General features: G+C 44.0%; 1 protein-coding gene across 8 annotated transcripts in view; it reads left to right on the forward strand.

Annotated features, from left to right (window-relative positions):
- The window catches only part of sdk2b (sidekick cell adhesion molecule 2b), a 443,163-nt gene that overhangs the window by 332,631 nt on the left and 82,767 nt on the right, over positions 1–27,765 (forward strand). For all 8 annotated transcript variants that reach the window (XM_014179818.3, XM_014179822.3, XM_014179819.3 and 5 more), the window contains exons 3-4: positions 8,212–8,318; positions 18,764–18,911. In XM_014179818.3, coding sequence (XP_014035293.1) covers positions 8,212–8,318; positions 18,764–18,911 — 255 coding nt within the window. The remainder of the gene's footprint in view (positions 1–8,211; positions 8,319–18,763; positions 18,912–27,765) is intronic.

Genomic DNA, 27,765 nt, shown 5'->3' on the forward strand with positions numbered 1-27,765 from the left:
ACTATTGTCTTTCTAAATGAAATCAACCCCTTCACCCTCCTTATTATTCAGTTAGGCCTAATTTAAATTCAATTGTGAAGTAAGGTGCACAATTATTGCCCATTCATCCATTTGTCATTCATTCAGTGAGGAGAGAGAGAGACACATTAGCACCTGGCTGGGTACCAACATCTTACAGTAAATTGTCTTGGCGGGTTAAATTGGGAATAGGTAAAAAGGCTCTTAATACTTTTCTGTTTGTGATTCAAAAATTTGGACAAATGAGCAGTGTAAAATACAAACATTTAGGAAAAGTCAGGGAAGGAGCAGGACATACAGTTGAAGTCGGAAGTTTACATACACCTTAGCCAACTACATTTCAACTGAGTTTTTCACAATTCCTGACATTTAATCCCAGTAACAATTCCCGGTCTTAGGTCAGTTAGGATCACCACTTTATTTTAAGAATGTGAAATGTCAGAATAACAGTAGAGAGAATGATTTATTTCAGTGTTTATTTCTTTCATCACATTCCCAGTGGGTCAGAAGTTTACATACACTCGATTAGTATTTGGTAGCATTGCCTTGAAATTGTTTAACTTGGATCAAATGTTTTGGGTAGCCTTCCACAAGCTTCCCAGATTAAGTTGGGTGAATTTTGGCCCATTCCTCCTGACATAGCTGGTGTAACTGAGTCAGGTTTGTAGGCCTCCTTGCTCGCACATGCTTTTTCAGTTCTGCCCACAAATGTTCTATAGGATTGAGGTCAGGGCTTTGTGATGGCCACTCCAATACCTTGACTTTGTTGTCGTTAAGCCATATTGCCTCAACTTTGTAAATATGCTTGGGGTCATTGTCCATTTGGAAGACCCATTTGCGATCAAGCTTTTACTTCCTGACTGATGTCTTGAGATGTTGCTTCAATATATCCACATAATTTTCCTCCCTCATGATGCCATCTATTTTGTGAAGTGCACCAGTCCCTCCTGCAGCAAAGCACCCCCACAACATGATGCTGCCACCCCTGTGCTTCACGGTTGGGATGGTGTTCTTCGGTTTGCAAGCATTCCCCTTTTTCCTCCCAACATAACGATGGTCAATATGGCCAAACAGTTGTATTTTTGTTTCATCAGACCAGAGGACATTTCTCAAAAGTACAATCTTTGTCCCCATGTGCAGATGCGAACCGTAGTCTGGCTTTTTTATGGTGGTTTTGGAGCAGTGGCTTCTTTCTTGCTGAGCGGCCTTTCAGGTTATGTCGATATAGGACTCGTTTTACTGTGGATATAGATACTTTTGTACCTGTTTCCTTCAGCATCTTCACAAGGTCCTTTGCTGTTGTTCTGGGATTGATTTGCACTTTTCGCACCAAAGTATGTTCATCTCTAGGAGACAGAAAGCATCTCCTTCCTGAGCGGTATGATGACTGCGTGGTCCCATGGTGTTTATACTTGGGTACTCTTGTTTGTACAGACGAACGTGGTACCTTCAGGCATTTGGAAATTGCTCCCAAGGATGAACGAGACTTGTGGAGGGCCACAATTATTTTGCTGTAGTTTTGGCTGATTTCTTTTGATTTTCCCATTTTCCCATGATGTCAAGTTGAGTTTGAAGGTAGGCCTTGATATACATCCACAGGTACACCTCCAATTGACTCAGATGATGTCAATTAGCCTATTTTCTGGAATTTTCCAAGCTGTTTAAAGGCACAGTCAACTTAATGTATGTAAACTTCTGACCCACTGGAATTGTGATACAGTGAATTATAAATGAAATAATGTGTCTGTAAACAATGGTTGGAAAAATGACTTGTGTCATGCACAATTTGGATGTCCTAACCGACTTGCCAAAACTATAGTTTGTTAACAAGATTTGTGGTGGTTGAAAAACAAGTTTTAATGACTCCAACCTAATTGTATGTGAACTTCCGACTTCAACTGTAGCTTAGCAAACGTCAGTGGCCGTTGGCCTATGGCGGTTCTAGTGTTACGGCTGACTCCCAATGTTGTTTACAGTACAACATTAAACAAGATTTTACAGTAATTTAAATCAGAATACAGCAGCATACTGTCATTTTATAGAAATAACACCTCCACATTGTTTTATATCTTCTTTCGGATCATTGGGACGCTAGCGTCCCACCTCGACAACATCCAATGAAATTGCAGAGCGCCAAATTCAAAATACAAAAGTAGTAATATTAAACATTCATAAAAATACAAGGGTTATACAGCATTCTTTAGCTTAGAATCTTGGTAATTGAACCGCTTTGTCCGATTTACAATAGGCTTTACGGCGAAAACATAGCATTTGATCGTCTGAGGACAGCGCCTCACCCACTTCCTGCATTAACATGAATTCTTAACCTGCACAGGTGTCACAAAACTCAAAAATAGCGATAAAATAAATCACTTACCTTTGAAGATCTTCATCTTTGCAATCCAAAGGGTCCCAGTTACACAATGAATGGTCGTTTTGTTCGAAAAAGTCCTTCTTTATATCGCAAAAATGTCTGTTTATTTGGCGCGTTTGATTCAGAAATCCGCCTGTTCCAACTTGCCCAACATGCCTACAAAGGAATCTAAAAAGTTACCTGTAAACCTCGTCCAAACAATTCAAACAACATTTCTAATCCAACCTCAGGTACCCTAATATGTAAATAATCGATCAAATTTAATCAGAATATACGGTGTTCAATACCAGAGAAAAAGAACGTGGGGCACGCACTCATTCACGCACGCCAAAAGACTAGAGTCCTTCTGAGGGATACTTTGAAAGAATACGAACACTTCTTAATTTTTCAAAAAACAAGCATGAAACAATTTCTAAAGACTGTTGACATCTAGTGGAAGCCATAGGAACTGCAATCTGGGTCCTAATTATTAGACTTTCCCATCGCATTGAAAAGTCCAATGACCTCAACAACAACAAAAAATCCTGGATGAATTGTTTCTCGGGGTTTCGCCTGCCAAATCAGTTCTGTTATACCCACAGACAATATTTTAACAGTTTTAGAAACTTCACAGTGTTGTCTATCCAATGCTACCATTGCATATCCTAGCTTCTGGGCCTGAGTAACAGGCAGTTTAGTTTGGGCACATTTGTCATCCAAACTTCAAAATACTGCCCCCTAGCCCAAAGAAGATATATTTACTTTATTTTTACTGCAACTTTAGGCAAAGTGCAGAAATGTATTCTAGGCAATAAACATATAGTATTTGTATTTGTATTTAGTCAATCTCTATGCCCATTGACCTGGTGGCTCAGCAGGAACTTCAAGAAGCTAGAAATCAAGAGGTTGTGAGTTCAAAGGTTGAGTCCCAAGTAAGCAGCATACTGTCCATTAACACCTTAATTTAGCTGTAAAAAAATACAGTAACTAGTTGTAGATTTGAAAGTTAAGTATTCTTAATGACATTTGACATCTTGGCTTTCACATGTGCTCAAATCTTGTCACATGTAATTTCATGGTATCACATGTTGAAATGTTGCATCCCCATGTTGTCCAAAAAAATTCACATGAGATCATGTTTTCATATGTGCTCAAACGCTGTCACATTTCTAGTGTCATGGTATCACATGTTGACATTTTGCATCCTCATTTATTTCACAATAACTTCACGAAATTGTGTTCTCACATGTCCTCACATGTTGTCACGTGTAGTTTTAGGCTTCCATGTGCAGCAGGTAGACATTCAGATTGCACGGCTGAGTAGGTAAGAAACTAAAGAGAGGTTGACAGAGAGCCAGGAGGGGGGAGGGAGTGAATGAAGGAGGAGGAGAGGAGGAGACAGTGATTGACAGGTGCCTGGGGTAATGGGGGGGATCAGGGATGGGAGGAGCCAGAGAGGGCTGTAATAACCTGTCCGTAATGAGGTATCAAACCATATTAGTTCTGGGGTTAGCACAGAGCAAGACCAGCCAACTGGACTAAATTACTTCTGATGTGAAGTCTATTAGTGTTAATGGCCTAATTAGGAGCGATTGTTAAGCTAGTGACGTTAGTGAGGCTTCTTCTTGTTGTGTTCGCCAGGTCAATTAAGATCGGCTAGCGCAAGTAAACAGAATGGGTGTTTTGTATGTACTGTATGTAGTGCAGCATGCTATGGAAGTAGCAAATTGAATCAGAGGGATCCCCTGCAGTAATGCGGAGAGTGAGGTAGAAAGAGAGGGGGGAGGGATAGGTAGAGGAGGAGAGAAAGCTGACAAGTGATGTTTTGTGCTCAGCAGTCTAACCTTGCGGAGGAATGTGGAGAATTCAGTCTTGAGCCAGAACCTTCAGGGTGACTTTAGCCCAAGTTTCCTCCCCCTTTCCCTCTCTCTCTATAATGAATACAATTAACCTTTGCGGAGCTCAGTGCGGTGTGCGTGGCGTCCAGCAGGTTGGGGGAGTCAGCAGGGTGCAGGGATGTTGGAGAGTGATTGATTGATGTTCCATTGGACAGTTACTCTGTGTCATGTCCCCCTTTAATTGGCCTGGGGAGGAGTGGAGGAGTTGAGAGAGGGATGGAGAGAAAAGGAGAAGGGATGGAGAGAGGGAGGGAGGAGAGAGGGATGAAGAGAGGGATTGGGAGAAGGATCGAGAGAGAGATGGAGGGAGGAGAGAGGCATGGAGAAAGGGATGGAGAGAGGGACGGAGAGAGGGATGAGAGAGGGATGGAAAGGGATGGAGAGGAGGAGTAAAGAGAGGGATGGAGAGAGTCTGAAAGGGTGACACTACCCTTACAGGAAAACCAAATGAATTTCACGTGGTCACGTGTCATTTAATGTGAAGTTAATGTGATAAAAAATATGTGAACCCTTGTCTTCCAAAAAGGGTTCTTCTGATCAAAACAGTTAGTGGTAGAACCCTAACCCTCCGCAAAAAAAACACTTTGGAAACCTTTTTTCTAAGAGTGTATTGGAGGGCAAGGTCCAAAGTCCCTTCTATCGCATCTTCTTCTTGTAAGGAGGAGAGAGGAGGAATCAATGATTTGAGAAGCAGCCATAGTGCATCCAAAAATTACAAGAACATCTAGAAAAATAGTTGTGAATGAAGCCCGTAGGAATGCTAGTGGGCATAGAAACATAGCAGTCAACAGGGTCAGTAAGGGTTAATATTGACATTACTGGTCCTCTTCTCTAGCCAGTTCCAGACAGACCTTGTTCTCTTTCTTTCACCAGAGGATGTGCATTTAGCTGGCCTGCTTGTTGTCTATTTCCTCTCCCTTCCCCTTCCCTCCCTCTCTCCCTCCCTCCCCTCCCCTCTCTCTCTCTCGCTCTCTCTCTCTCTCTCACTCTTTTTCTCTCTCCTCTCTCGCTATCTATCTATCTATCTATCTATCTATCTATCTATCTATCTATCTATCTATCTATCTATCTATCTATCTATCTATCTATCTATCTATCTATCTATCTATCTATCTATCTATCTATCTATCTATCTATCTATCTATCTATCTATCTATCTATCTATCTATCTCTCTTTTCATCGTATCCCCTCTGTCTTGGCGTGTCTCTTTACCTTTCCCACTCTATTGTGTCTATTGATCTTAATCTGAGGTCAATAGCTTTTTAAAGCACCAAGATCGAAACTCCAGATGATCCTCCTCTATCCTCCCTTACTTTCTCTCCTCTCTCGCTCTCTCTCTCCCTCCCTCTCTTTCCCTCATCCCTCTCTGTCTCTGTCTCTGTCCCCCTTTTCTGCAGCATTGATCCGCAGGGTCGGGGAGAGCTTTCCCACTACAGTAATTTGTAGCCCAAGGTCACCAGGTTATGTACCTTTATATCTATCTGTCAGATCGCAGACAGGAACCGCTTGGAACGCTTTCAAAGTTAAGTGAGTAAGTGGCGTGACTGTGAAGAAAAGGGTTTAATTTACTGGAGCTATTTAGAGCCAGAGCTCAGATCATAACTTTTAGATTGTGTAATCTAATTTAACTCAGTATTAACATGTTACTGTGTGTTTGTTAAATGTTATGACAACTTTTCAGGGCAGAATGACATCATTTTGAAGACTTGTCTTTTAACATGACTGATGACATGAAGGTGTTAAAGATGGGTCTGTTAACTGTTTCTGAAATACCAGCACATTACAGCCCTGGTTACATATACAGGTGTTGTGAACAGCTCCCCCTATTGGTTGTGTGGTGTAACTCCAGCCTGGCTCCAAGAAGAGAGTTGCAATAGCACCAGTATTTTATGTCAACAATCTCTGATTATCACACTGAGAGTTTGTGCAGGAAAATGTATAGACCAGACACTCTCTTTGTTTTGAAAAAAAGTGTTCCTGTACAACACTGTGAGGGCGCTCAGGGACAGGCCTCATTTATTAAGCATCCTGAGGTTGAAGAGGCGCTGTTGTGCTGCCTTCTCCACGGTTTAACCATTGTAACTCCTCGGCGATGTGTACACTGAGGAACTTGACGTTTTTGACCGTCTCCACAGCGGCCCCGTTGATGAGGATGGGGGTGTGCCCAGCTTGGTTCCTCCTGAAATCCACAGTCAGCTCCTTAGTTTTGCTGACATTTATGGAGAGGTTGTTTACCTGGCAGCACATAGTCAGAGTGCCTACCTCCTTTCTGTAGGCTGTCTCGTTGTTGTTGGTAATCAGGCCTTCTACTGTCGTGTCGTCAGCGAACTTGATGATGGAGTTGGAACTGTGTGAGGGAGTAGAGAAGGGACTGAGGACACACCCTTGTGGTGCCCCCGTGTTGAGGATCAGTGTGAAGGAGGTAATGTTGCCGACCTTCACCACCTGTGGATGGCCCGTCAGAAAGTCCAGGACCCAGTTGCATAGGGAGATATGTCACTTTGGTGTAGTGGAGTCTGGCTCCCTGAGCAATCTGACCAAAGCTCCAGGGCTTGTGTTTGATTCCAGTTTCAAACACATCGAGGCGAGACAAGGGACTCTGACCGTTCCAAAGTTTCCTATTACTCACCAGTCACCACGGAGAGTTCAGATGCTTTCTCTGCATTTCTCCTTTTGTGGTAATTTCCTTGTGTGATATCCCCCACTTTCATAGCAGACATTTACTGTACCCAGACTTAGAGAGCATGGCTTACTAAGTGTGTGTTAGTGCTTTATCATTAATTTGACATTATTACTATGTCCGGCTAAAAGGGGTATGGTATTGTATATTATGTGTTTGGGTGCCCCCACATGGGGAGGAGTAGGTACTGCAGCTCTATGGGGTGTACAGTGAACTGAAGATTCTCAATTGTACACTCCTCGCTTCCTCTCTCATCACCTCCTTCACAAAACCCATTGGAGGAGAAGGTCAGAGGGAGGGACCTTTACCAGCCAATGTATTTTGAGGAGGAAAGAGGAGACAAGGAGTATGCAATTGAGAGGAGGGTGTGGGTGGGCTGGTGGCTGCTGGATACATAAGACCTACATTGTTATTGTTGTTGTTGTTGTGCTTGTTGTTGTTTTTGACTCTCTAGGGTCTGCTTCAGTAATACATTCAGGAATAGATGAGGAGGTATATGTAATCCCACAGTGTGTGTGTGTGTGTGTGTGTGTGTGTGTGTGTGTGTGTGTGTGTGTGTGTGTGTGTGTGTGTGTGTGTGTGTGTGTGTGTGTTTGTGTGTTTGAGTGTGTGTTTGAGTGTGTGTTTGAGTGTGTCTTTGAGTGCTACTCTAATCTCTTGGGGGTAATTTCCCTCTGGGAATAGATGAACTTGAGAGTCATTATCATCAGGCTGTATGTAGGCTCATTTCTCTCTCACTCTCTCTCCCTCTCTCTCTCTCTCCCTCCCTCTCTCTCTTTTTTTTTCCTTAACTCTGTTTAATTGTCTCCTCTTTCTGCAATAGCACAGTTGCACCTGATTTGTTGAATGTACATATCTGTGGTTCTGATGTGGGTGTATTGTGTGTGTTCCCGTCATGTCGGTGTATTGTGTTCCAGTCATGTGGGTGTATTGTGTGTGTTCCCGTCATGTCGGTGTATTGTGTTCCCGTCATGTCGGTGTATTGTGTGTGTTCCAGTCATGTGGGTGTATTGTGTGTGTTCCCGTCATGTCAGTGTATTGTGTTCCAGTCATGTCGGTGTATTGTGTTCCCGTCATGTCGGTGTATTGTGTTCCAGTCATGTGGGTGTATTGTGTGTGTTCCAGTCATGTGGGTGTATTGTGTGTGTTCCAGTCATGTGGGTGTATTGTATGTGTTCCAACTCTCTGATGAGTGTGTATTGGAGATGTTCCAGATAGCTAATGTGTGTGTGAATGTGTGTAATGTGTGTGCGTTTTGCAGGTACCTGATTCCATCCCTGGATCGTTCCCATGCTGGCTTCTACCGATGTATCGTCAGGAATCGTGTAGGAGCCTTACTACAGAGGAGGACTGAAGTACAGGTGGCATGTAAGTGACCGTGTGTGTGTGTGTGTGTGTGTGTGTGTGTGTGTGTGTGTGTGTGTGTGTGTGTGTGTGTGTGTGTGTGTGTGTGTGTGTGTGTGTGTGTGTGTGTGTGTGTGCAAGTGGAAATAACTCTGATATTGATTGTAGGTAGTGTGTGACTATCCCCCTGACAGTGTGACTGTATCCAGATAGGTGCCCTTGCTAGGAGCTGTGGGAGAGTGGGCCATCTGCGTCAGGGGGTAAAAGATCTACCTGCATCTCATTTACTGAGCGTTTGTCCCCCCAGACAGCTGTTCCACTCAACCCGCTCATTAGATGGATTATGTTGTGCTGTTGTTTTTAACTTTTCACCATTTTATAATATGACTCCCACTTATTTTATTCCCTTCTTTGTCAACAACATCTGTTAGTCTCAGAGAGTTTTGAATATGTATCCATAAATTCAGATTGAAGTTAAAGTACTCCCCTCCCTAGCACTCATTCTACTCTTATCACCACTGTATTATTACACTGCAAGCAGGCAGACTGGTGTGGCGGTCAAGACGGTGTCACGGGGAATGTATTTCCCTTTAATCTCACAGTGCGTTGGCCCCTACTTGTCCCGTGACACTAGATGGACCCCCCTTCAAGCTAATCAGCAGTCATTCTGGCTGCAACATTTTAACTGTAATTCATATATTTCATATATATTCTATCGCAAAAATGTTGATGAAGGCCTTGGGTAACTTTAGAATATGATTTATATTTTATTTCAAATAACACAATAGCATTTTCATTAGTTTATGTTACTGTAGGCTATATGTAAAAAAAATTATAAAATAATTTTAAAAATACACACATTTCAAGTGTTCAATCAATTTTATTCATTGAGTGAACTATGAAACAGAAAAAATATGTGTTGGAATATGGTAACAGCTTTTTTTATAATAATTTAAATAAAAATATAAAAGGATCCCAACCACCAAGACGCACGGTCAAAAGACGCACGGTCAAAAGGCGCACGGTCAAAAGACGCACAGTCAAATTATGAAAACACCAGTAGCCTAAACATCACTATAGGCACCAAGTGGCCTTGATAAATAGTGAAACTCAGCACAAAATCAATAATGTCGTTATAATACATATAAATGTCTATGGCAGCAGTCAAAAATAGTCACTTATATGCTTATATTGTCTACATCTTCACACAACGGCATCAGTTGGATTTCATTTAGCTGGGTAGCCTAGTGGTTAGAGCATTGGGCCAGTAACTGAAAGGTTGCTGGATTGAATCCCCTAGCTGACAAGGTACACATCTGTCATTCTGCACCTGAGCAAGGCAGTTAAGCCACTGTTCCCTGGGCGCCGAAGACGTGGATGTTGATTATGGCAGCCCCCGCACCTCTCTCATTCAGAGGGGTTGAGTTAAATGCGGAAGACACATTTCAGTTGAATGCATTCAGTTGTACAACTGACTAGGTATCCCCTTGTCCCTTATCCCTTGTCCTAAAAGTTGACACAATTTTCATAACTTTCACTTTGACATACCTTTGTTTGGCTGTGGTGTATAATAGTCAAACTCTTTTTCTTTATTGTGTTCCCGTTGTCTTGTTGTTCTTCAACAATAATAATATTGCCTTATTTTGCGCAGAGGGAGGGAGCACCCATCTCACTTTGTTCATGGTGCTGGCCAGACTTGTTTTCTTTGCAAGCAAATTTTTCAACAATCATAAAAGTTAATTAATTGTCCATGGTGACATTTCTCCTCTTGTCGACATAAAGTTCCCCAAGCCTCATCATCACATTCTCCGACCCTTGCTCACCTGCTGCCCGATGTGGATATTTTTCCTGAGATTGAAAGCTGTTCAGCATGTACAATTACACACGCTCTCACTGTATGGCCTACTCCAACTAGTCCAGAGTAGACTAATAAGACTGCTGGGATTCAGTTGACTGATATAGGATACATGCCACAAAGGGGGTGACACTCTAGACCCAAACTGCTATAGACCTATATCTATCCTGCCCTGCCTTTCTAAAGTCTTCGAAAGCCAAGTTAATAAATCGATCACTGACCATTTCGAATCCCCCGTACCTTCTCCGCTGTGCAATCCGGTTTCCGAGCCGGTCACAGGTGCACCTCAGCCACGATCAAGGTACTAAACGATATCATAACCGCCATCGATAAAAGACAGTACTGTGCAGCCGTCTTCATCGACCTGGCCAAGGCTTTCGACTCTGTCAATCACCACATTCCTATCGGCAGACTCAATAGCCTTGGTTTCTCTATTGACTGCCTCGCCAGGTTCACCAACTAGTTTGCAGACAGAGTTCAGTGTGTCAAATCAGAGGGCATGTTGTCTGGACCTCTGGCAGTCTCAGTGGGGGTACCACAGGGTTCAATTCTCGGGCCGACTCTTTTCTCTGTAAATATCAATGATGTTGCACTTGCTGCGGGCGATTTCCTGATCCACCTCTATGCAGACAACACCATTCTGTATACTTCTGGCCCTTCTTTGGACACTGTGCTAACTAACCTCCAAACGAGCTTCATTGCCATACAACACTCCTTCCATAGCCTCCAACTGCTCTTAAATGCTAGTAAAACCAAATGCATGCTTTTCAACTGTTTGCTGCCTGCACCTGCCCGCCCGACTAGCATCACCACCCTGGACGGTTCTGACCTAGAATATGTGGACAACTATAAATACCTAGGTGTCTGGCTAGACTGTAAACTCTCCTTCCAGACTCATATTAAACATCTCCAATCCAAAATCAAATCTAGAATCGGCTTTCTATTTCGCAACAGAGCCTCCTTCACTCACGCCGCCAAACTTACCCTCGTAAAACTGACTATCTTGCCGATCCTCGACTTCGGCGATGTCATCTACAAAATAGCTTCCAATACTCTACTCAGCAAACTGGATGCAGTCTATCACAGTGCCATCCGTTTTGTTACCAAATCACCTTATACCACCCACCACTGCGACCTGTATGCTCTAGTCGGCTGGCCCTCGCATCATATTCGTCGCCAGACCCACTGGCTCCAGGTCATCTATAAGTCTATGCTAGGTAAAGCTCCGCCTTATCTCAGTTCACTGGTCACGATAACAACACCCACCCGTAGCACACGTTCCAGCAGGTATATCTCACAGACCATCCCCAAAGCCAACACCTCCTTTGTCCGCCTTTCCTCCCAGTTCTCTGCTGCCAGTGACTGGAACGAATTGCAAGAATTGCTGAAGCTGGAGACTTTTATTTCCCTCACCAACTTTAAACATCAGCTATCTGAGCAGCTAACCGATCGCTGCAGCTGTACATAGTCCATCTGTAAATAGCCCACCCAATCTACCTACCTCATCAACATACTGTTTTTATTTACTTTTCTGCTCTTTTGCACACCAGTATCTCTACTTGCACATCATCATCTGCTCATTTATCACTCCAGTGTTAATCTGCTAAATTGTAATTCTTCGCTACTATGGCCTATTTATTGCCTTACCTCCTCACGCCATTTGCACACACTGTATATAGACTGTCTTTTTTTCTACTGTGTCAATGACTTGTTTATTGTGTTATTGGCTTGTTTATTGTTTATTCCATGTGTAACTCTGTGTTGTTGTCGTCTGTGTCACAGTGCTTTGCTTTATCTTGGCCAGGTCGCAGTTGTAAATGAGAACTTGTTCTCAACTAGCCTACCTGGTTAAATTAAGGTGAAATGAAAAATGAAAAAATAAAAATAAATAATAATAATTAAGATGATAATTTGAATGGATCAATACAATAGAAGGGCCCGCCCTATTCTTCATTCACAGTTGGTGATTACATCATTTTGCATTGTTCGCTTCCCCTCGCTCATCAAGTCACCCATTCTCCCCCATCATACTATACTTCATTTATTGAATCTCTTGTTATATGTGTGAAATTAGTTTCGTTATAGTTTAGGTTCACTTTCGAGGCAATTATCGGGGGGATTATCAGCTGGGCACTGCACTTTCAACTGTCTGAAGGAGCAGAGCAGGCCCTACTGTTGGAAGGAGGGCCAACGGGGGAAAACCATTTTAAAAAATGACATGCTCTCCTAAAACTGGGTGTAATTCCAGTTCTGTTTGTGATATTAAGATTCTAACACCGACAGTGTGTTATATAGACTTATTTCGTAAAAGTCAAGGTTGGTAGGGGGCATGACTAAAAAAAAGAAATCATGAGCCGTCAAAATGACTGCTTTAGCGGTTCTAGTGTTAACACGCCAGGGACATGTGACTGCTTGTGACACAATTTTGCATCTGACTGAACAATGTATCCAATCAGGCATGAGGGTGGAATAGAGGACCAAGCGCTCCCAGGGGTATAGTCACTGATGGTGTCACACAAACACACACCCGTATCCCTCCACCTCTCTCTCCCTCTCTCTCTCTCTCTCTCTCTCTCTCTCTCACACTCTCTCAGCCATTGTCTCTCACACACACAGGGGATTTGAACTTAGATTGGCTTACCCTGGCCTCAGACCATTTTTAAGAGTACTTGTCTTGATATTAACCTGTCTCATCTGATTGCAAAACCCTCACGGATTGATTAATGTAAATTCAGCAAACTCCTTACTGATTGACCTAATTCTGACAAATAGCCCCCACAAGTACTTGTCCAGTGGTGTCTTTGCTACTGTTCTCAGTGATCACTGTCCTATTGCATGTATTAGAGATACCAAACAGATTAACACTGATCCTTGTATAATTCTGAAGAGAAATGTTTTTTTTTTTATCCCCACAAGCTTTTCATCGTGATATGTATTACTCTGACTTTTTCTTCATCAGCTGCGTGCCTGAGCCATAATTAACTGTAGAATTGTTCTCATCTCTCTGGCAGACAAACATACTCCCTTTAAATGCCTTAGAGTAAAAAACAGAACAAATCACTGGTTCTCTATGGAACTTTCAGATCTTGTTATGTTGAGAAATCAGGCCTGGGCCAAGGCTACAAAAAAAGACTGTAGCTGATTCAAGTGTTACTATTTTTTTTCTATTTATTTTTTCTATTATTATTGTTATTTTTTATTGTATTCTGCATTATTGGGAAGGGCCTGTAAGTAAGCGTTTCACTGTAAGTCTACACCTGTTTTTTACGAAGCGTGTGACAATTAAAATTTGATTTGATTTGTAGTTTTTCCAAGCAATTGAGAAATAGATGCACTTCCTCAATAAAGAAAGCTAAATTGAGCTACTTTCTCAGACTCTGCAGGTGATCTGTCTACATTTGGAAAATAGTTAAAGCACTGAAGTGTGAAGAGTCGTCTCCTTCTCTGCCTCAGCAAGTTGTGTCAGTTGTGGCATCATTACTGAGTAAAATTTGATAATTGATGCTTTTAATCAGGATTTTATCTCAGCAGGCTTTTTATTTGAAAGAAATGGTGGTTTATTTGACTGTGGTCAGCCATTCGACCACATGCCCGCCTGACCCTCTCCCATCTTCTAATTGGCTCGATGGAAGTTCTGTCAACTTCTAGTAAATCTTTGTTTTAATTTTGACAACGTTCTTCTTGTGATGTGCTAGACGTCTTGCGCAAGATTGATGTAAAAATATTAACTGGGGCTGATTTTTTTAATCCTTTCTTGCTGCAGCTTTCTGCTCCTCTAATTGCATAATCTTTAACACAATATTTTTTAGCTAACAGTTATTTTCTGGTACCATATCCCAGGGTCTGGAAGGTGGCCCACATACTCCTCCTTCACAAAGGCGGTGACCCGAGTGACCTAAATAACTCTCTTGCCAAGCTAAAACTCTAGAAATCTTGGTAAATACTCAACTTATATCCTTTTAAACTACTAAATGTATTCTAAATGTACACCAGTCAGGTTCCAGACCAGGTCATAGCACCATCTCGGCTTCTTATTTGGTTTTAAATTATGTTCTTATTTGTTTTGGGTAAGAAGAAACAATGTGCATCCATTTTTATTGACCTAAAGCATTCGACACTGTGGACCACTCATTACTTATTCAGAGGCTTTCATCAATTGTCCTGCACCAGGCACGTAGCTTCTTTGAATATTATTTAAAGAACACAGTGTGTATTTATTGATGGTGTTATATCAGGTTTTCTGGACATAACAAAGGGTGTCCAACACGGATCGATTCTTAGTCCAGTTCTTTTCACTATTTACATTAACAATATTGTTTTATCTCTAAAATAATATATACTTTCACCTGTATGCCGATGACACTGTGGTGTATGCTAATGCAAGGCTTTGTCAGAGCTTCAATCTGCCATTATTGCCTTGCAGAAAGCCTTAGTTGAACTGAAATTGGTACTTAATGCAGGTAAAACCAAGTATATCTTCTTTTCCAAATCACGTAAAAATGTATCTCATGATTTATGCATACGTACTTTGGATGGTGTCCCTGCTTGTAAATATCTGGCCGTCTGGATTGACGAAAGCTGTCTTTCAAAAAGCATGTTGATGAGTTAGTTAAGAAATTAAGAATTAAAATAAGCTTATTCTACAGGAACAGGTCCCATCTTTTGTTAAATAACAGAAAACAAATAATTCAGACAATATTCATTCCGGTTATTGACTAAGGCGATTTCGTCTATATGAATACAGCTGCCACTCTATTGAAGCCATTGGACACATTTTATTATAGCACATTGCGCTTTATTACAGGCGCTAGGTTCAGTATACATAATTGCATTATCTATCAGAAAGTAAGCTGGCCCTCTTTGAAGTCTCGTAGATTGATGCATTGCACTCTTTTTGTCTATAAAGCCCTCTTGCATAGACTTCTACCATACCTTACCCCATTGATAACCTTCAAACGTATAAGTTACCAGGGATGGCCAACCCTGGAGAGCCCTTCAGTCTCCACCAACTTAGATGGATCTGATTTTAGTTTTCTTGCGCCTCTCATGTGGAATAATCTCTAAAATATAAACTCAACATGTAAAGTGTTGGTTTCATGTTTCATGAGCTGAAATAAAAGATCCCAGGCATGTTCCATATGCACAAAACGCTTTTTTGTCTCAAATGTTAGTTACATCCCTGTCAGTGAGTATTTCTCCTTTGCCAAGATAATCCATCCACCTGACAGGTGTGGCATAGAAGGTGATTAAACAGCATGATCATTACACCTTGTGCTAGGGAAATTAAAAGCCCACTCTAAAATGTGCAGTTTTGTCACACATCCCAATGCCTCAGATGTCTCAAGTTTTGAGGTAGCGTGCAATTGGCATGCTGACTACAGGAATGTCCACTAGAGCTGTTGTCAGAGAATTGTATGTTAATTTTTGTACCATATGCCGCCTCCAACGTGGTTTTAAAGAATTTGGCAGTAAGTCCAACCAGCCTCACAACCGCAGACCACGTATAACCACGCCAGCCCAGGACCTCCACATCTGGTTTCTTCACCTGCGGGATTATCTGAGACCAGCCACCCAGACAGCTGATGAGTAGCCACCCAGACAGCTGAGGAGTATTTCTGTCTTTAATAAAGCCCTTTTGTGTGGAAAATCTTATACGGATTGGCTGGGCCTAGCTCCCCAGTGGGTGGACCTGGCTTCCAAGTGGGTGGGCCTAAGCCCTCCCAGGCCCACCATGGCTGCGCCCCTGCTCAGTCATGTGAAATCCATAGATTAGGGCCTAATTTATTTGTTTCAGTTGACTGATTTCTTTATAGGAACTGTAATTCAGTAAAATCGTTGAAATTGTTGCATGTTGCATTTAGACATTTGTTCTGCATACATATGTATAGTGTAATTATTATTTATTGATGTGTTCTGCAAAAGAGACAGTGGTCTCAGCATGACTTACTGCTTAAACAAAGGTTAGATAAGTCAAATCTTTGTCTTTCTCACACTCTCTCTTCCTCCTCTCAATCTCTCTCCCTCTGTTTTTTACACACATCTCTTTTTCTATTAGCTGCCACCCTCTTTCAGTTTTTCCTCCCTCACTTCTTCCCTCTATCTCTCTTTCCCTCTATCTCTTACCAACCCCCACTCTCTTTCTCTCTCTTCTCCATCAGCAGCTCGTGGTGTGTTGAATGGGAAACAGAGTAGGAAGGGAAAGGAATGAAGCATCATTTTTGGGACAAATCACTTGTTCCATGCTAAACCTAATTTATATATATTATTAAATGATGTGGCATATGAGCAAGTTGAGGAGACTAAACTGCTGGGTGTAACCCTAGATAACAAGCTTTCATGGTTAAAACATATAGACTCAATGGTTGCTAAAATGGGAAGAGGTCTGTCCATCATAGGGCTTTGCTCTGCCTTCTTGATATCTCAGTTGTACCTGCAGCAAAGAGGGACATAGGTACATTTCAGTTGGTCCAGTACAAAGCAGCACGTATTGCACTTAGATGTACACGGAGGGCAAGTGTCAGTAACATGCATGTCGATCTTTCCTGGCTCAAAGTTGAGGAGAGATTGACTGCATCACTATTGGTCTTTGTGCGAGGCATTGATGGGTTGAAGGTACGGACACTCATCGGTACAACACAAGACATGCAATCAGAGGCCTCTTCACAGTCCCCAGAACAGAGGCTGGGAATTGCACAGTTTTACAGAGAGCCATGACTACATGGAACTCTCTGCCACCCCATGTAACTCAAGCTAGCAATAAAAACAGATACAAAAAATAGATAAAAGAAAGCCTTACTGCAGAAAGGGACAGTGAAGAGACACAGCCATTTTGTTTATCTCATATTGTAATTTCCAATGTATTATGTAATAGACCTAGATATTGTGTGTATGTACTGATATGTAGGCTATGTGTGACATTTTAAATGGATGTAGTTCAGTCCTTGACTAATAATGTTCTGTATTATGTATTATGTCATGTTTCATGTAGACCCCAGGAAGAGTAGCTGATGCTTTTGCTGTGGCTAAAGGCGATCCTAATACATACCGTTACCAATACACCTGCATCGGAGCGGGAGAGAGAGAGGGAGAATGAGAGCGGGAGAGAGAGAGGGAGAATGAGAGCGGGAGAGAGAGAGGGAGAATGAGAGCGGGAGAGAGAGAGGGAGAATGAGAATGAAAGCGGGGGAGAGAGAGGGAGAATGAGAGCGGGAAGGAGAGGGAGAATGAGAGGGGGAGAGAGAGGGAGAATGAGAGGGGGAGAGAGAGGGAGAATGAGAGGGGGAGAGAGAGAGAGAGGGTGAGAGCAGGAGAGGGAGGGTGAGAGTGAGAGTGGGAGAGAGAGAGGGAGGGTGAAAGTGAGAGTGGGAGAGAGGGAGGGAGGGTGGGAGACTGAAAAGGAGAGGAGAGACAGAGGAACAGAGGGAGAGGGGAGGTGAGAGTGGGAGTGGGAGAGAGAGAGAGGGAGGGTGGGAGACTGAAAAGGAGAGGAGAGACAGAGGAACAGAGGGAGAGGAGAGGTTAGACTAGACAATTAGGATTGCAGAGACACACCTCTCTGAAAGAGGAACACAGAGAGGAGAAGCATTGCAGATTAGGAACAACGACGACATCAAAGCAAAGTCAAGGGATTTGAAAACTTCACAGATTTCCATTTGGGTCCTAAGCAGTACAGCAGCACAGCAAAACCAGATTACAGATTTATTCTCTTTGAAAGAAAAAAGAGATTTGCCACAATCGACCACTGTCATTCTACATATTCAGGAAATCTGTATAGTTCAAAGTCTAAAGACTTTTGCATGTATCAAAGATGGTATTATTTCTAAAATGTGTGGTAACTTAATTGACTGTTTGATGTATTATTCACATAGGGTTAGAGAGGATTTATTTGATTTTGAACATCTATTTGGCGGGGAAACTGACAGAAAGTTACCTTTCGAGTCCCCAACTCTGTGTCTTTAATGGCTTGTAGCACAACTAGGCCTAAATCATCAGTGACAGCCACTGCTCAAGCATATAGTCTCATTGGAGCAACCTTGTGGACACTAAAGAGAAAGTGAAGCTACTATTCTTCAGCAATCCCCTCTTATTGAGTCTGAGGTGTTATTGGCTGCGTTTACACAGGCAGCCCAAATCTTAATTGGGGAAAGATTAAAATTGGGCCAATGTTAGTTGATGACGTTGTTATGTTCAGCTTGGAGGTAGTGAAGCTATGTTGTGTATTCATAACTGATGTTCTACTGTTTTTACTGCATTTTCTTCTAAGGACTTTCGAAAACGTATTTATTGCTGACACAATGTTTGAATTTGAAAAGGAAACCAAAATTAAAGAAAGTTTGAGAAAGACAGGAAGACTGCATTATCATGTAATATGAATGTAACAGTTACATTATATCAGTTCTATAGTTTCCAAAGTACAATTTTTTATAAAAAAAAGGTTTTATCAACTTTTATCAACGGCTGTCTGACCAACTGGTTCAATATAACACCTCAGTTCAAAAAAACAGATAGTGAAAACGTTTTCGGAGACAAAGGATCAAGTTTGAGAGAGAATATTCTCCTCAGGAATAACTCAACTGTAATTATTTTTCTGTTTTTCTCTCCTTTCTTGCTTTAGTTATGGGCAGTTTTGAAGAGGGTGAGCGTGCCCAGTCGATCTCTCAGGGGGAGGGGGCGGTTGTTCCCGCTCCACGCATCAGGAGCTTTCCCCAGCCGCAGGTCACATGGTTCAGAGACGGACGCAAGATTCCGCCCAGCAGCCGCATGTAAGATGCACAATGATGCTGTCTCTTATGCAGCTCACTCGCTCTGTCTCTCTCTCTCTTTCTCTCTCTTGCTCTCTCTCTCTCTCTCTCTCTCTCTCTATATATATATATATATATATATATATATATATATATATATATATCTGTGTACCTCTCTGTTATTGTTGTCACAGACAATGTGTCATTTTTTTCCATCAAGATGTTGTCTATTTGCTTGACAATAGATATGTTGTCTATTATGTGTTTGTGTGAATGTGTTGTTCAATCTATTGTGTTTCATATGTGTGGGCTGCATCTGTGGATTTTATGTATCTATTTGCTATGTGGTTGATTGTGCATGTGTTTGAGAGAGAGTCGGAGAGAGAGAGAGACGAGAGAGAGAGAGAGAGAGAGAGAGAGAGAGAGAGAGAGAGAGAGAGAGGACAAAGAGAGGAAGAGAAGGGGAAAGTGGGACAGAGCGTGATAGAGTGCATGTTCTATCTGGTTGTAACTGTTTCTCCATCACTTGAAATAGTCTTCGCCTCAGTGAAATGTACTCCCAGGGCCTCTCCTCTACCCTCCCTTTATTCTGCCCTCCAAATGGAGGCAAGGCAGTGAGGGAGGCTTGTTTACCAGGTCAAAGAGAGGCCTGGTACTATCAGACTACATTGGGGCAAGACAGGGGCCTCTGAGGGGGGGGACAGGGGCCTCTGAGAGGGGGGACAGGGGGCTCTGTGGCGCTCTGAGTGCCTGGCAGAGCCGCTAACAGCCTCAAATAGGATTCTTGTCTTGGTTTCTTGTCTTGGCATTCCCCCTCTTAAAATGGAAAAGGGGTCAAATAGAGAGTTGCTTTTGGAGAGGTGCTCGTTTTCTGGCCTGAGTGGGAGACTGGGAGCACTGCTAATTTTCAGTAGAAGGATTGTCTCCAGATATATATATCCACTACAGGACTGTAGGACTAGGAGATAGGCGGCCGCTACAGCCAAGGTGACAGCTTTGCTAATTGAGTTTTGGTTTCTTTTTCGTTTTGGCAGGTTTTTTATTTGTCCTTGTCCTCTGTGTGTGAAAGGACACTGTGTGTGTGTGTGTGTGTGTGTGTGTGTGTGTGTGTGTGTGTGTGTGTGTGTGTGTGTGTGTGTGTGTGTGTGTGTGTGTGTGTGTGTGTGTGTGTGTGTGTGTGTGTGTGTGCGTGCGTGCGTGCGTGCGTGCGTGCGTGTGTGTGTGTATGTGCGTCGTGTGTGTGTGTGTGTGAGGTGTGTGTGTTCGTGTGTGTATGTGTGTGTGTGTGTGTGTGTGTGCGTGCGTGTATGTGCGTGTGTTCGTGTGTGTATGTGTGTGTGTGAGGGGACACAGCATGTATGTGTGATAAAGGTGACCCACCCCTCCCTCATCATGTGTCTGTGTATTCATCAGGGAGGTGACCTTCCCTTAGGTTAGACTGCAGCTTCCTTATCTGATACTCGTCATCAGTAATCATCACCCGTCCCTGAATGACAATGAGACAAGGAGAGAGACAGAATAGAAGAGAATTGGTTGGAGGAAAGTTGGAAAAGGGTGGGGAAAGAGTTAGAGGAAGAGGTAAAGACCACCTGACTAATGAGTCTGGTGTGTCTCCTTCCTGCTGTGGGGTGGGTAAAGAGTTCGGAACCTCATTGTATACAAAACATGATGTTGTAAAAGACTAATCAAAACACTACATTGAACTCTTTCGCTTTTCATATGTTTCCCATCGGAAAGTTAGCCTGGCTGACGCACGACCCACGTGACTCTCTGAGCTGGTGTCAGCCAGACTATCTGAAAGTAGCTCATTCTCATTACTTTCTCTCTCAAACACACATTCTCTCTCTCACCCCTCTAACTTTTCTCTCTCTCTCCCCTCTCACTCTCTCTCTCGCCATGGCACAGGGCCACCCACCGTGTGTCCTTCTAACACCCTTGTCCTTGCCTCCTGCTCTCTAGATCCTAACTTTTGAATTCCACACAAACCAGCTGCCAAGGTTAATATGTGCAAATAAGCACTGGCGATAACATGGTGGTCTTTTTTAAAAACAATTCTTTAATTGAATTTGAATAGCGCCACAGGCATCCACTCTGTAGTGGCTTCAAAGCCTTAGTAGAAAGAGAGAGAGGGGGGAGAGAGAGAAAGGGAGAGAGAAGGGTGGCAGGGAGCCTAGTGGTTATAGCATTGGGCCACTAACTGAAAGGTTGCAAGATTGAATCCCCGAGCTGACAAGGTAAACATCTGCCGTTGTGCCCCTGAACAAGGCAGTTAACCCACTGTTCCTAGGCCGTCATTGAAAATAAGATTTTGTTCTTAACTGACGTGCCTATTTAAAAACAAATAGAGAGAGTGAATGAGCAGAAACAAAAATGAACCTTGTTGAAGGTTAAGTCTCTCACTGTATGGTTTCTCTGCCGTTGTCACCAATAGCCTGTGCAGCCTGTCTTTTCACTGCAGCAGATAAGTTATATACTCATTACTGGTCTGTATAAAGTTCACTCTAGCCTCTGGGGCACAGGTGTGTTCGGAGAGAGAGGAGAGCAACAGCCACCACGGGAGAGACAGGTACAGAGAATCTAAATGAGGGCATTGATTTTTGTTGTTCCCCACAATGAAATCGGGCAGGGGACTGTGGATCGGTCTGCGTCCGTCTGTTAGTACGTTAGTCACACGCTATATCTCAGACAGTACTGGCCCGATTTGGACTCAACTTGGTTGAATGATGTGTCTTGCCATAGAGAATTGGCATTTTCAAAATTACACTGATTGGCCCAAGGCGGGAGCTATAGTAATTAACTGAAATTTGTGAGTCACACCAGAGAGGAAGAGGTGAAGCTAGAGGGATAACTGGGCCCGAAATGGAGGTCAATGAGAGAGTGTTGAATTTGGTTAACAAAAACTGTAATGGCTTATTTGCTATGTGTGGCTTATTTGATCGAATAGAGGTTTTGTAGAGCATGGGTTATTATTAGTGTACTATTATAAGTAGGACACGTGACATCCCGGCAACTTTGAGAAAAAACACTTTATATCGGAGTGGGTTGTCGTGTCTTTGGGGTACCATTAAACGGAAGATATGTTTATCAATTAGCTCCCTGTAATTATTATCACGCGATTAAACTGATTAATCGTTTAATTGTAATTAACTAGGAGATCGGGGCACCAAGGAGAATATTCAGATTACAAAGCTATAATTTTCCTAATATAACTTTCCTGTACTATAATATTATATTCTATTATAGTATAGGCCGATTATCTTGTGGTTTAAATGGTGTATTTTACCTCGAGTCCAGTCTCATTCCAAACGTCGTAAATTGTTGTATCTGCACGAACCCAGTCTTTGCTAAAATCATCCATACATCAATTGTCTTAAAATCATTTATTTACTACACTAAGTAATTAACAGAAAACATACAAAACAGTAATTATCGTCACAAAGGATTGGTAGAGGAATGTGCCCTTGTGGGCTAAACAGGCAGGTCGGCCTGTTGAACAATGGGTCATAAACGGTCCGCTGAGAAGTTACACGGAGTTCATTAATATTAACAATTGACAATTGAAGGCTCACTCATTCGGGAACAATTGCAATCAATACATATTTACGCTCATGTGTCGTCGTGATCCTTGTTCGAGAGTTCTGTTCTGTTGGGGAGTTTTGTCCGCGTTCTCTCTCTCTCTCTCTCTCGGTTAGAATGGATCTTTCAGAGCGACATTCATTAATGTCGTCATAGAATGGTTGTTTCGTTGGTCTTCGCGTTCGATGATATAATTTACTTAGCTGCAGACTAATAATTAATATCAAAGACTTGTTCTTATTCTGTCAGTATCAATAGTCTAAAAGTTAACCACGTGGTATGGTTCACTTTCAGTAGAGTACTTGGATGGTCAAACCTCTGGCCATAGAGTGTAGGCCTGGTCTGAAGAAATGTAAATCAGGGGGTGTTTTATAGTGCCCATAGAACAGCTTGTCAAATGACGCCTGGTCCTGTATGGGTCCCTGGGGGCGTGCCTATGACTGAGTTAGATTTGGTTACAGAAATACAATTCTATCACATTACATCAGTACATAGCATCTCAATGTCTTACAAAAGCTTTATCCTTATTAATACATTCTATACAACCATTATGATGCTATTATATAAACAGTTTTATGGTAATATGGCTATATTGTCTCTTCTGAGTATCACAAAATTGTACCAAGCGGATCAGTTCGTAGCTGGATTCTTCACCAATCTTCCATACCTTCTCCAGCACACACAAAATGTCGCTTGGCTCTCCAATTCTATGAGTTGGAAGAATTTCCTGTGTCTCTCTATGGGCCATGTGGCCAGAGACTCTCCTGGAATTTTAGAGTTTTTACGACCCTTTACACACAGGGGGGATTGGGGGGGGGGGGAGGTAGGTTGGGTGGTGGTGCAACAGGGAGGGGGTCAACTGTCCTCCCTGTACCAAAAGAGGCCAACGTCATGACAGGGTGCTTTTTGTTCACACGCGTATCTGCCCTCTCATTGGCTAGAATGGTCCCACCTGATCTTGCCTCCTCCTGACTGCCTTCTAGCCTGGGTACCAGTCTCTTTAGCTAATAATCCTTGCCAGTCCTTGTTATTGCCAGAGTCTTTGGCACATGACATGGAGTACAGAGAGTGGATAAGCTAAAGAGACTGGTACCCAGGCTGCCTTCTATTTTAGAAGATGTTTATTTTCATTGTTAGAGCGGCCACTTGAGAATCTGGTCAATATAATGGATAATCTGTGGTCACACACGATAACTGAAATGTGTTAGTCACACACGATATCTCAATTGGCCCAAGGGGGGCTCTGCATTATTTGTGGGGGACAACATGTTTCTCTCCCTTTCTCTCAGGTTTTCTCTCTCTCAAATTCAAAATTGTAAAAAGGCTTTATTCAAGTCTCTCTCTCTGTCACACCCTGACCATAGTAGGTCAGGGCGTGACTAGGGGGTGTTCTAGTCTTTTCATTTCTATGTTTGTGCTCTTGGTATGGTTCCCAATTAGAGGCAGCTGATGTTCGTTGTCTCTAATTGGGGATCATACTTAAGTTTTCCATTGTTCCCACCTGGGTTGTGGGATATTGTTTTGTGTTAGTGTGTTGAGCACTACGACTTCACGTTCATTGTATGTTTGTTGTTTTCTTAGTTTCACTTTAATAAAATATTTGGAACTCAAATCACGCTGCGCCTTGGTCACACCTTTTCTACGAGCGTGACAGAATATCCCACTACAAAAGGACCAAGCAGCGTGCAACGGAGGGAAAAGTGAGTTGGACCTGGGAAGAGATCATGGGAGGATGTGTGACCCTTCCTTGGTGGGAGTCGCCAGGAAATCAGGAAGGACAGCGACGATGCCGGGGGCCGCGGCCACAGAAACCCCAAGATTATTCTTTTTTGGGGGGGGGGCACGAGGGGTGGTCGGCTGAGCAGCGGAGAGTGCCAGAGCCCGAATGGGAGTCGATGGAGGAGTGCAATGACGGGTATCGGAGAATGACTTTGGCGAGGAGTATGCTGCAGCGCAGGCGTGCTGAAGAACGTTACACCAGTCCGGTGACATCTGTGCCAGCTCCCCGCACTCGCCCTGAAAAGCCAGAGACCGTCAGGAAGGTGATGGAGAAGTTGGGGGAGAGAGAGAGGAGAGAGATGTTGGTCAAGTGTGTTCTACTCAACATTCGACCAGAAGAGCCTGTCAGCAGTCTGGTGAAGTCTGTGCCGGTTTCACGCTTCTGGCCTCCAGTGCGCCTCCCCAGTCCGTTACGTCCTGTGTCAGCTATCCGCACCCTCCCTAAAGAGCGTGTCACCAGTCCGGTGCTACCTGTACCGGCTCCACGCACCAGACCTCCAGTGCGCCTCCCCAGCCCGGTACGTCCTGTGCCAGCTCCCCGCACTCGCACTGAAGTGCGTGTCACAGTCCGGTGCCACCTGTGCCGGCTCCACGCATCAGGCCTCCAGTGCGCCTCCCCAGTCCGGTACGTCTTGTGCCCGCTCCCCGCACTCGCCCTGAAGTGCGTGTCACCAGTCTGGTGCCACCTGTGCCGGCTCCACGCACTAGGCTTCCAGTGCGCCTCTCCAGCCCGCAGCGTCCTGTGGCGGCTCCACGCACTCGACCTGAGGAGCGTGTCATCAGTCCGGTGCAACCTGCGCCGATGCCCAGTCCAGGCACGGTGTCCAGTCCTGCTCCCTGGCAGGAGCCTCCCTCTGCGCTGGTGCCCAGTCCAGGCACGGTGTCCAGTCCAGCTACATGGCAGGAGCCTTCCTCTGCGCCGGTGCCCAGTCCAGGCACGGCGGCCAACCCAGCTCCATGGCCGGAGCCTTCCTCTGCGCCGGTGCCCAGTCCAGGCACGGCGTCCAACCCAGCTCCATGGCCGGAGCCCTCCTCTGCGCCGGTACCCAGTCCAGGCACGGCATTCAGTACCGCTCCAAGGCCGCAGCCTTCCTCTGCGCCGATGCCCAGTCCAGGCACAGCGTTCAGCCTGGCACCATGGCCGGATCCGGGGTCTGGGCGGGGGCGGCGACCCGCACCGGGGCCACCACCGACACTAGTCACCCCCCCTACCCTCCCCATTTGGTTTCAGGTTTTGCGGCCGGTGTCCTCACCTTTGGGGGGGGGGGGGGTACTGTAGGTCAGGGCGTGACTAGGGAGTGTTCTAGTCTTTTCATTTCTATGTTGCTGCTCTTGGTATGGTTCCCAATTAGAGGCAGCTGATGTTTGTTGCCTCTAATTGGGGATAATACTTAAGTTCTCCATTGTTCCCACCTGGGTTGTGGGATATTGTTTTGTGTTAGTGTGTTGAGCACTACGACTTCACGTTCGTTGTATGTTTGTGGTTTTCTTAGTTTCACTTTAATAAAATATGTGGAACTCAAATCACGCTGCGCCTTGGTCCGACCTTTTCTATGAGCGTGACACTCTCTCCATCCCTCTCTCTCTCTCACGTCTTCTAGTTGAGGTGTCATACTTGTCATTTGCATCGTTTCTTCTCACCACCTTTCTCTATCTTTCCTCTCCTCTCTCCTCTACCACTATAGAAAGGAATATTTCCAGAATAGCAAAGCAATATAACATCTTCTAAAATTGAACACAATTGACCCTGGGGGGTATCACTCCTTCTCCTTTACATTCTGCTATGGCACCTTGATGCTGTTCAGAGATGATTTCCATCACACTGTAATCAGCCAGGTAGCCAGGTAGGTTGGAGCTCGGAGTTAGGAGTGTTGCGTGTGCATGCGCGTCACGTTGGACCTAGTTGGGGGTTCTCGATGCCTGCCTGAGTCCCCTCCATAGCAGGGTGGATGGGAGGGGAGTCGGTGAGGGCTTTGGATTCCAAGGACATGGAGGCGGGTTTAGTTATGTGTGAAAGTGTAGCCTTGGAGAAAGATTCTGAGTGTAACTTAGTTAAGTTTTTCTCAACTTTCAAAGGCACATTGGACTGGTCTCCCTGGAACGAACAGGGAAATGAACATACAGTATCTATCACTATGGATATGTAAAGTAAACAAGATCCATGGTGGCTCAGAGAATTCCCCCATTTCGGCTCCCCTGCCTCCAGTTTCCCTTGACAGAGGCAATGTCTCATAGTGGGCCTGCGACTGTTATCTCTCTGCCGCCCGTGCTGCCTATGCAGCTGTTCTTTTTGGCATCCACCTAGTCTGCTCTGTCCTCTCAGACTGTTAGCGTCCTTGTCGCAGAGAAAGAGTTCTATGTACTCTTCATAGTGATCCTGTTTAGCTTCAACAACAGAAATATGGCCCTTAACTGAAAAGAGCAGTTATCTGTTCAAAAATGTAAAACCCATACTGCCTGCTTTGTCTCCAATCTGCTTCTCTATATTTGATTGATCACCACTGTCCTAAACAGGTTTGGTGTCTCGAATTCCGGTCGATCTGCTCTGCACTAGTTTGGTTTAGACTGACTGGATCCCGGCCGGGCTCATTGGAATGCAGTGTGCCAGGGCTGGGTGAGGCCGAGGGGAGAAAAAGTACTTATTTAGCTCTAATAGCAATTACTCTTCTCTCATTGAATGAGATGCAATTGAAAGGGCCTTTTCCATTTGGGGGCTGTGATTTGTTGTGTTATTCCCGAGACTTAATGTGCTGTATAATCAGAGCCTCCTTCAGTAAACACATTTACCCGGAATTGCACCGCACCGTTTGCCAGATTGGAAGGTGAGTCAGGCACGAGGAGGAGTAGAGTAGTCAGACACGAGGAGGAGTAGAGGAGTCAGGCACGAGGAGGAGTAGAGGAGTCAGGCACGAGGAGGAGTAGAGGAGTCAGACACGAGGAGGAGTAGAGGAGTCAGGCACGAGGAGGAGTAGAGGAGTCAGGCACGAGGAGGAGAAGAGGAGTCAGGCACGAGGAGGAGTAGAGGAGTCAGACACGAGGAGGAGAAGAGGAGTCAGGCACGAGGAGGAGTAGAGGAGTCAGGCACGAGGAGGAGTAGAGGAGTCAGACACGAGGAGGAGAAGAGGAGTCAGGCACGAGGAGGAGTAGAGGAGTCAGGCACGAGGAGGAGTAGAGGAGTCAGGCACGAGGAGGAGTAGAGGAGTGCATTTTCTTTCTTAGTCAACCATTTCTCTCTATCTCTCTTTTTTCATCCGGAAACTTCTCTCTTGTCTCTCAAGACGTTGAGTCATGGATTTATCTCTGAGTGCTACAGCCCTACCACCTTGTAGCCATGACAGTTAACAACCTAACATAACGTGGCCTACCTGGGAAATCACAGAGAGGAGAAGACTGGGGATGAGGAGGAATATTGATGCTTTGCTGACACCCGCTGTGCAATTACCAGTGTTTAGCTGCTGCTTAGAGAGAGTGGTCAATTAATAGGTCTGCCTGAGACATCCACCTCCTGTCAGTCTAATAT

This window comes from Salmo salar, chromosome 28 (assembly GCF_965601325.2).
Source record: "Salmo salar chromosome 28, fSalSal1, whole genome shotgun sequence".
NCBI lineage: Eukaryota > Metazoa > Chordata > Actinopteri > Salmoniformes > Salmonidae > Salmo > Salmo salar.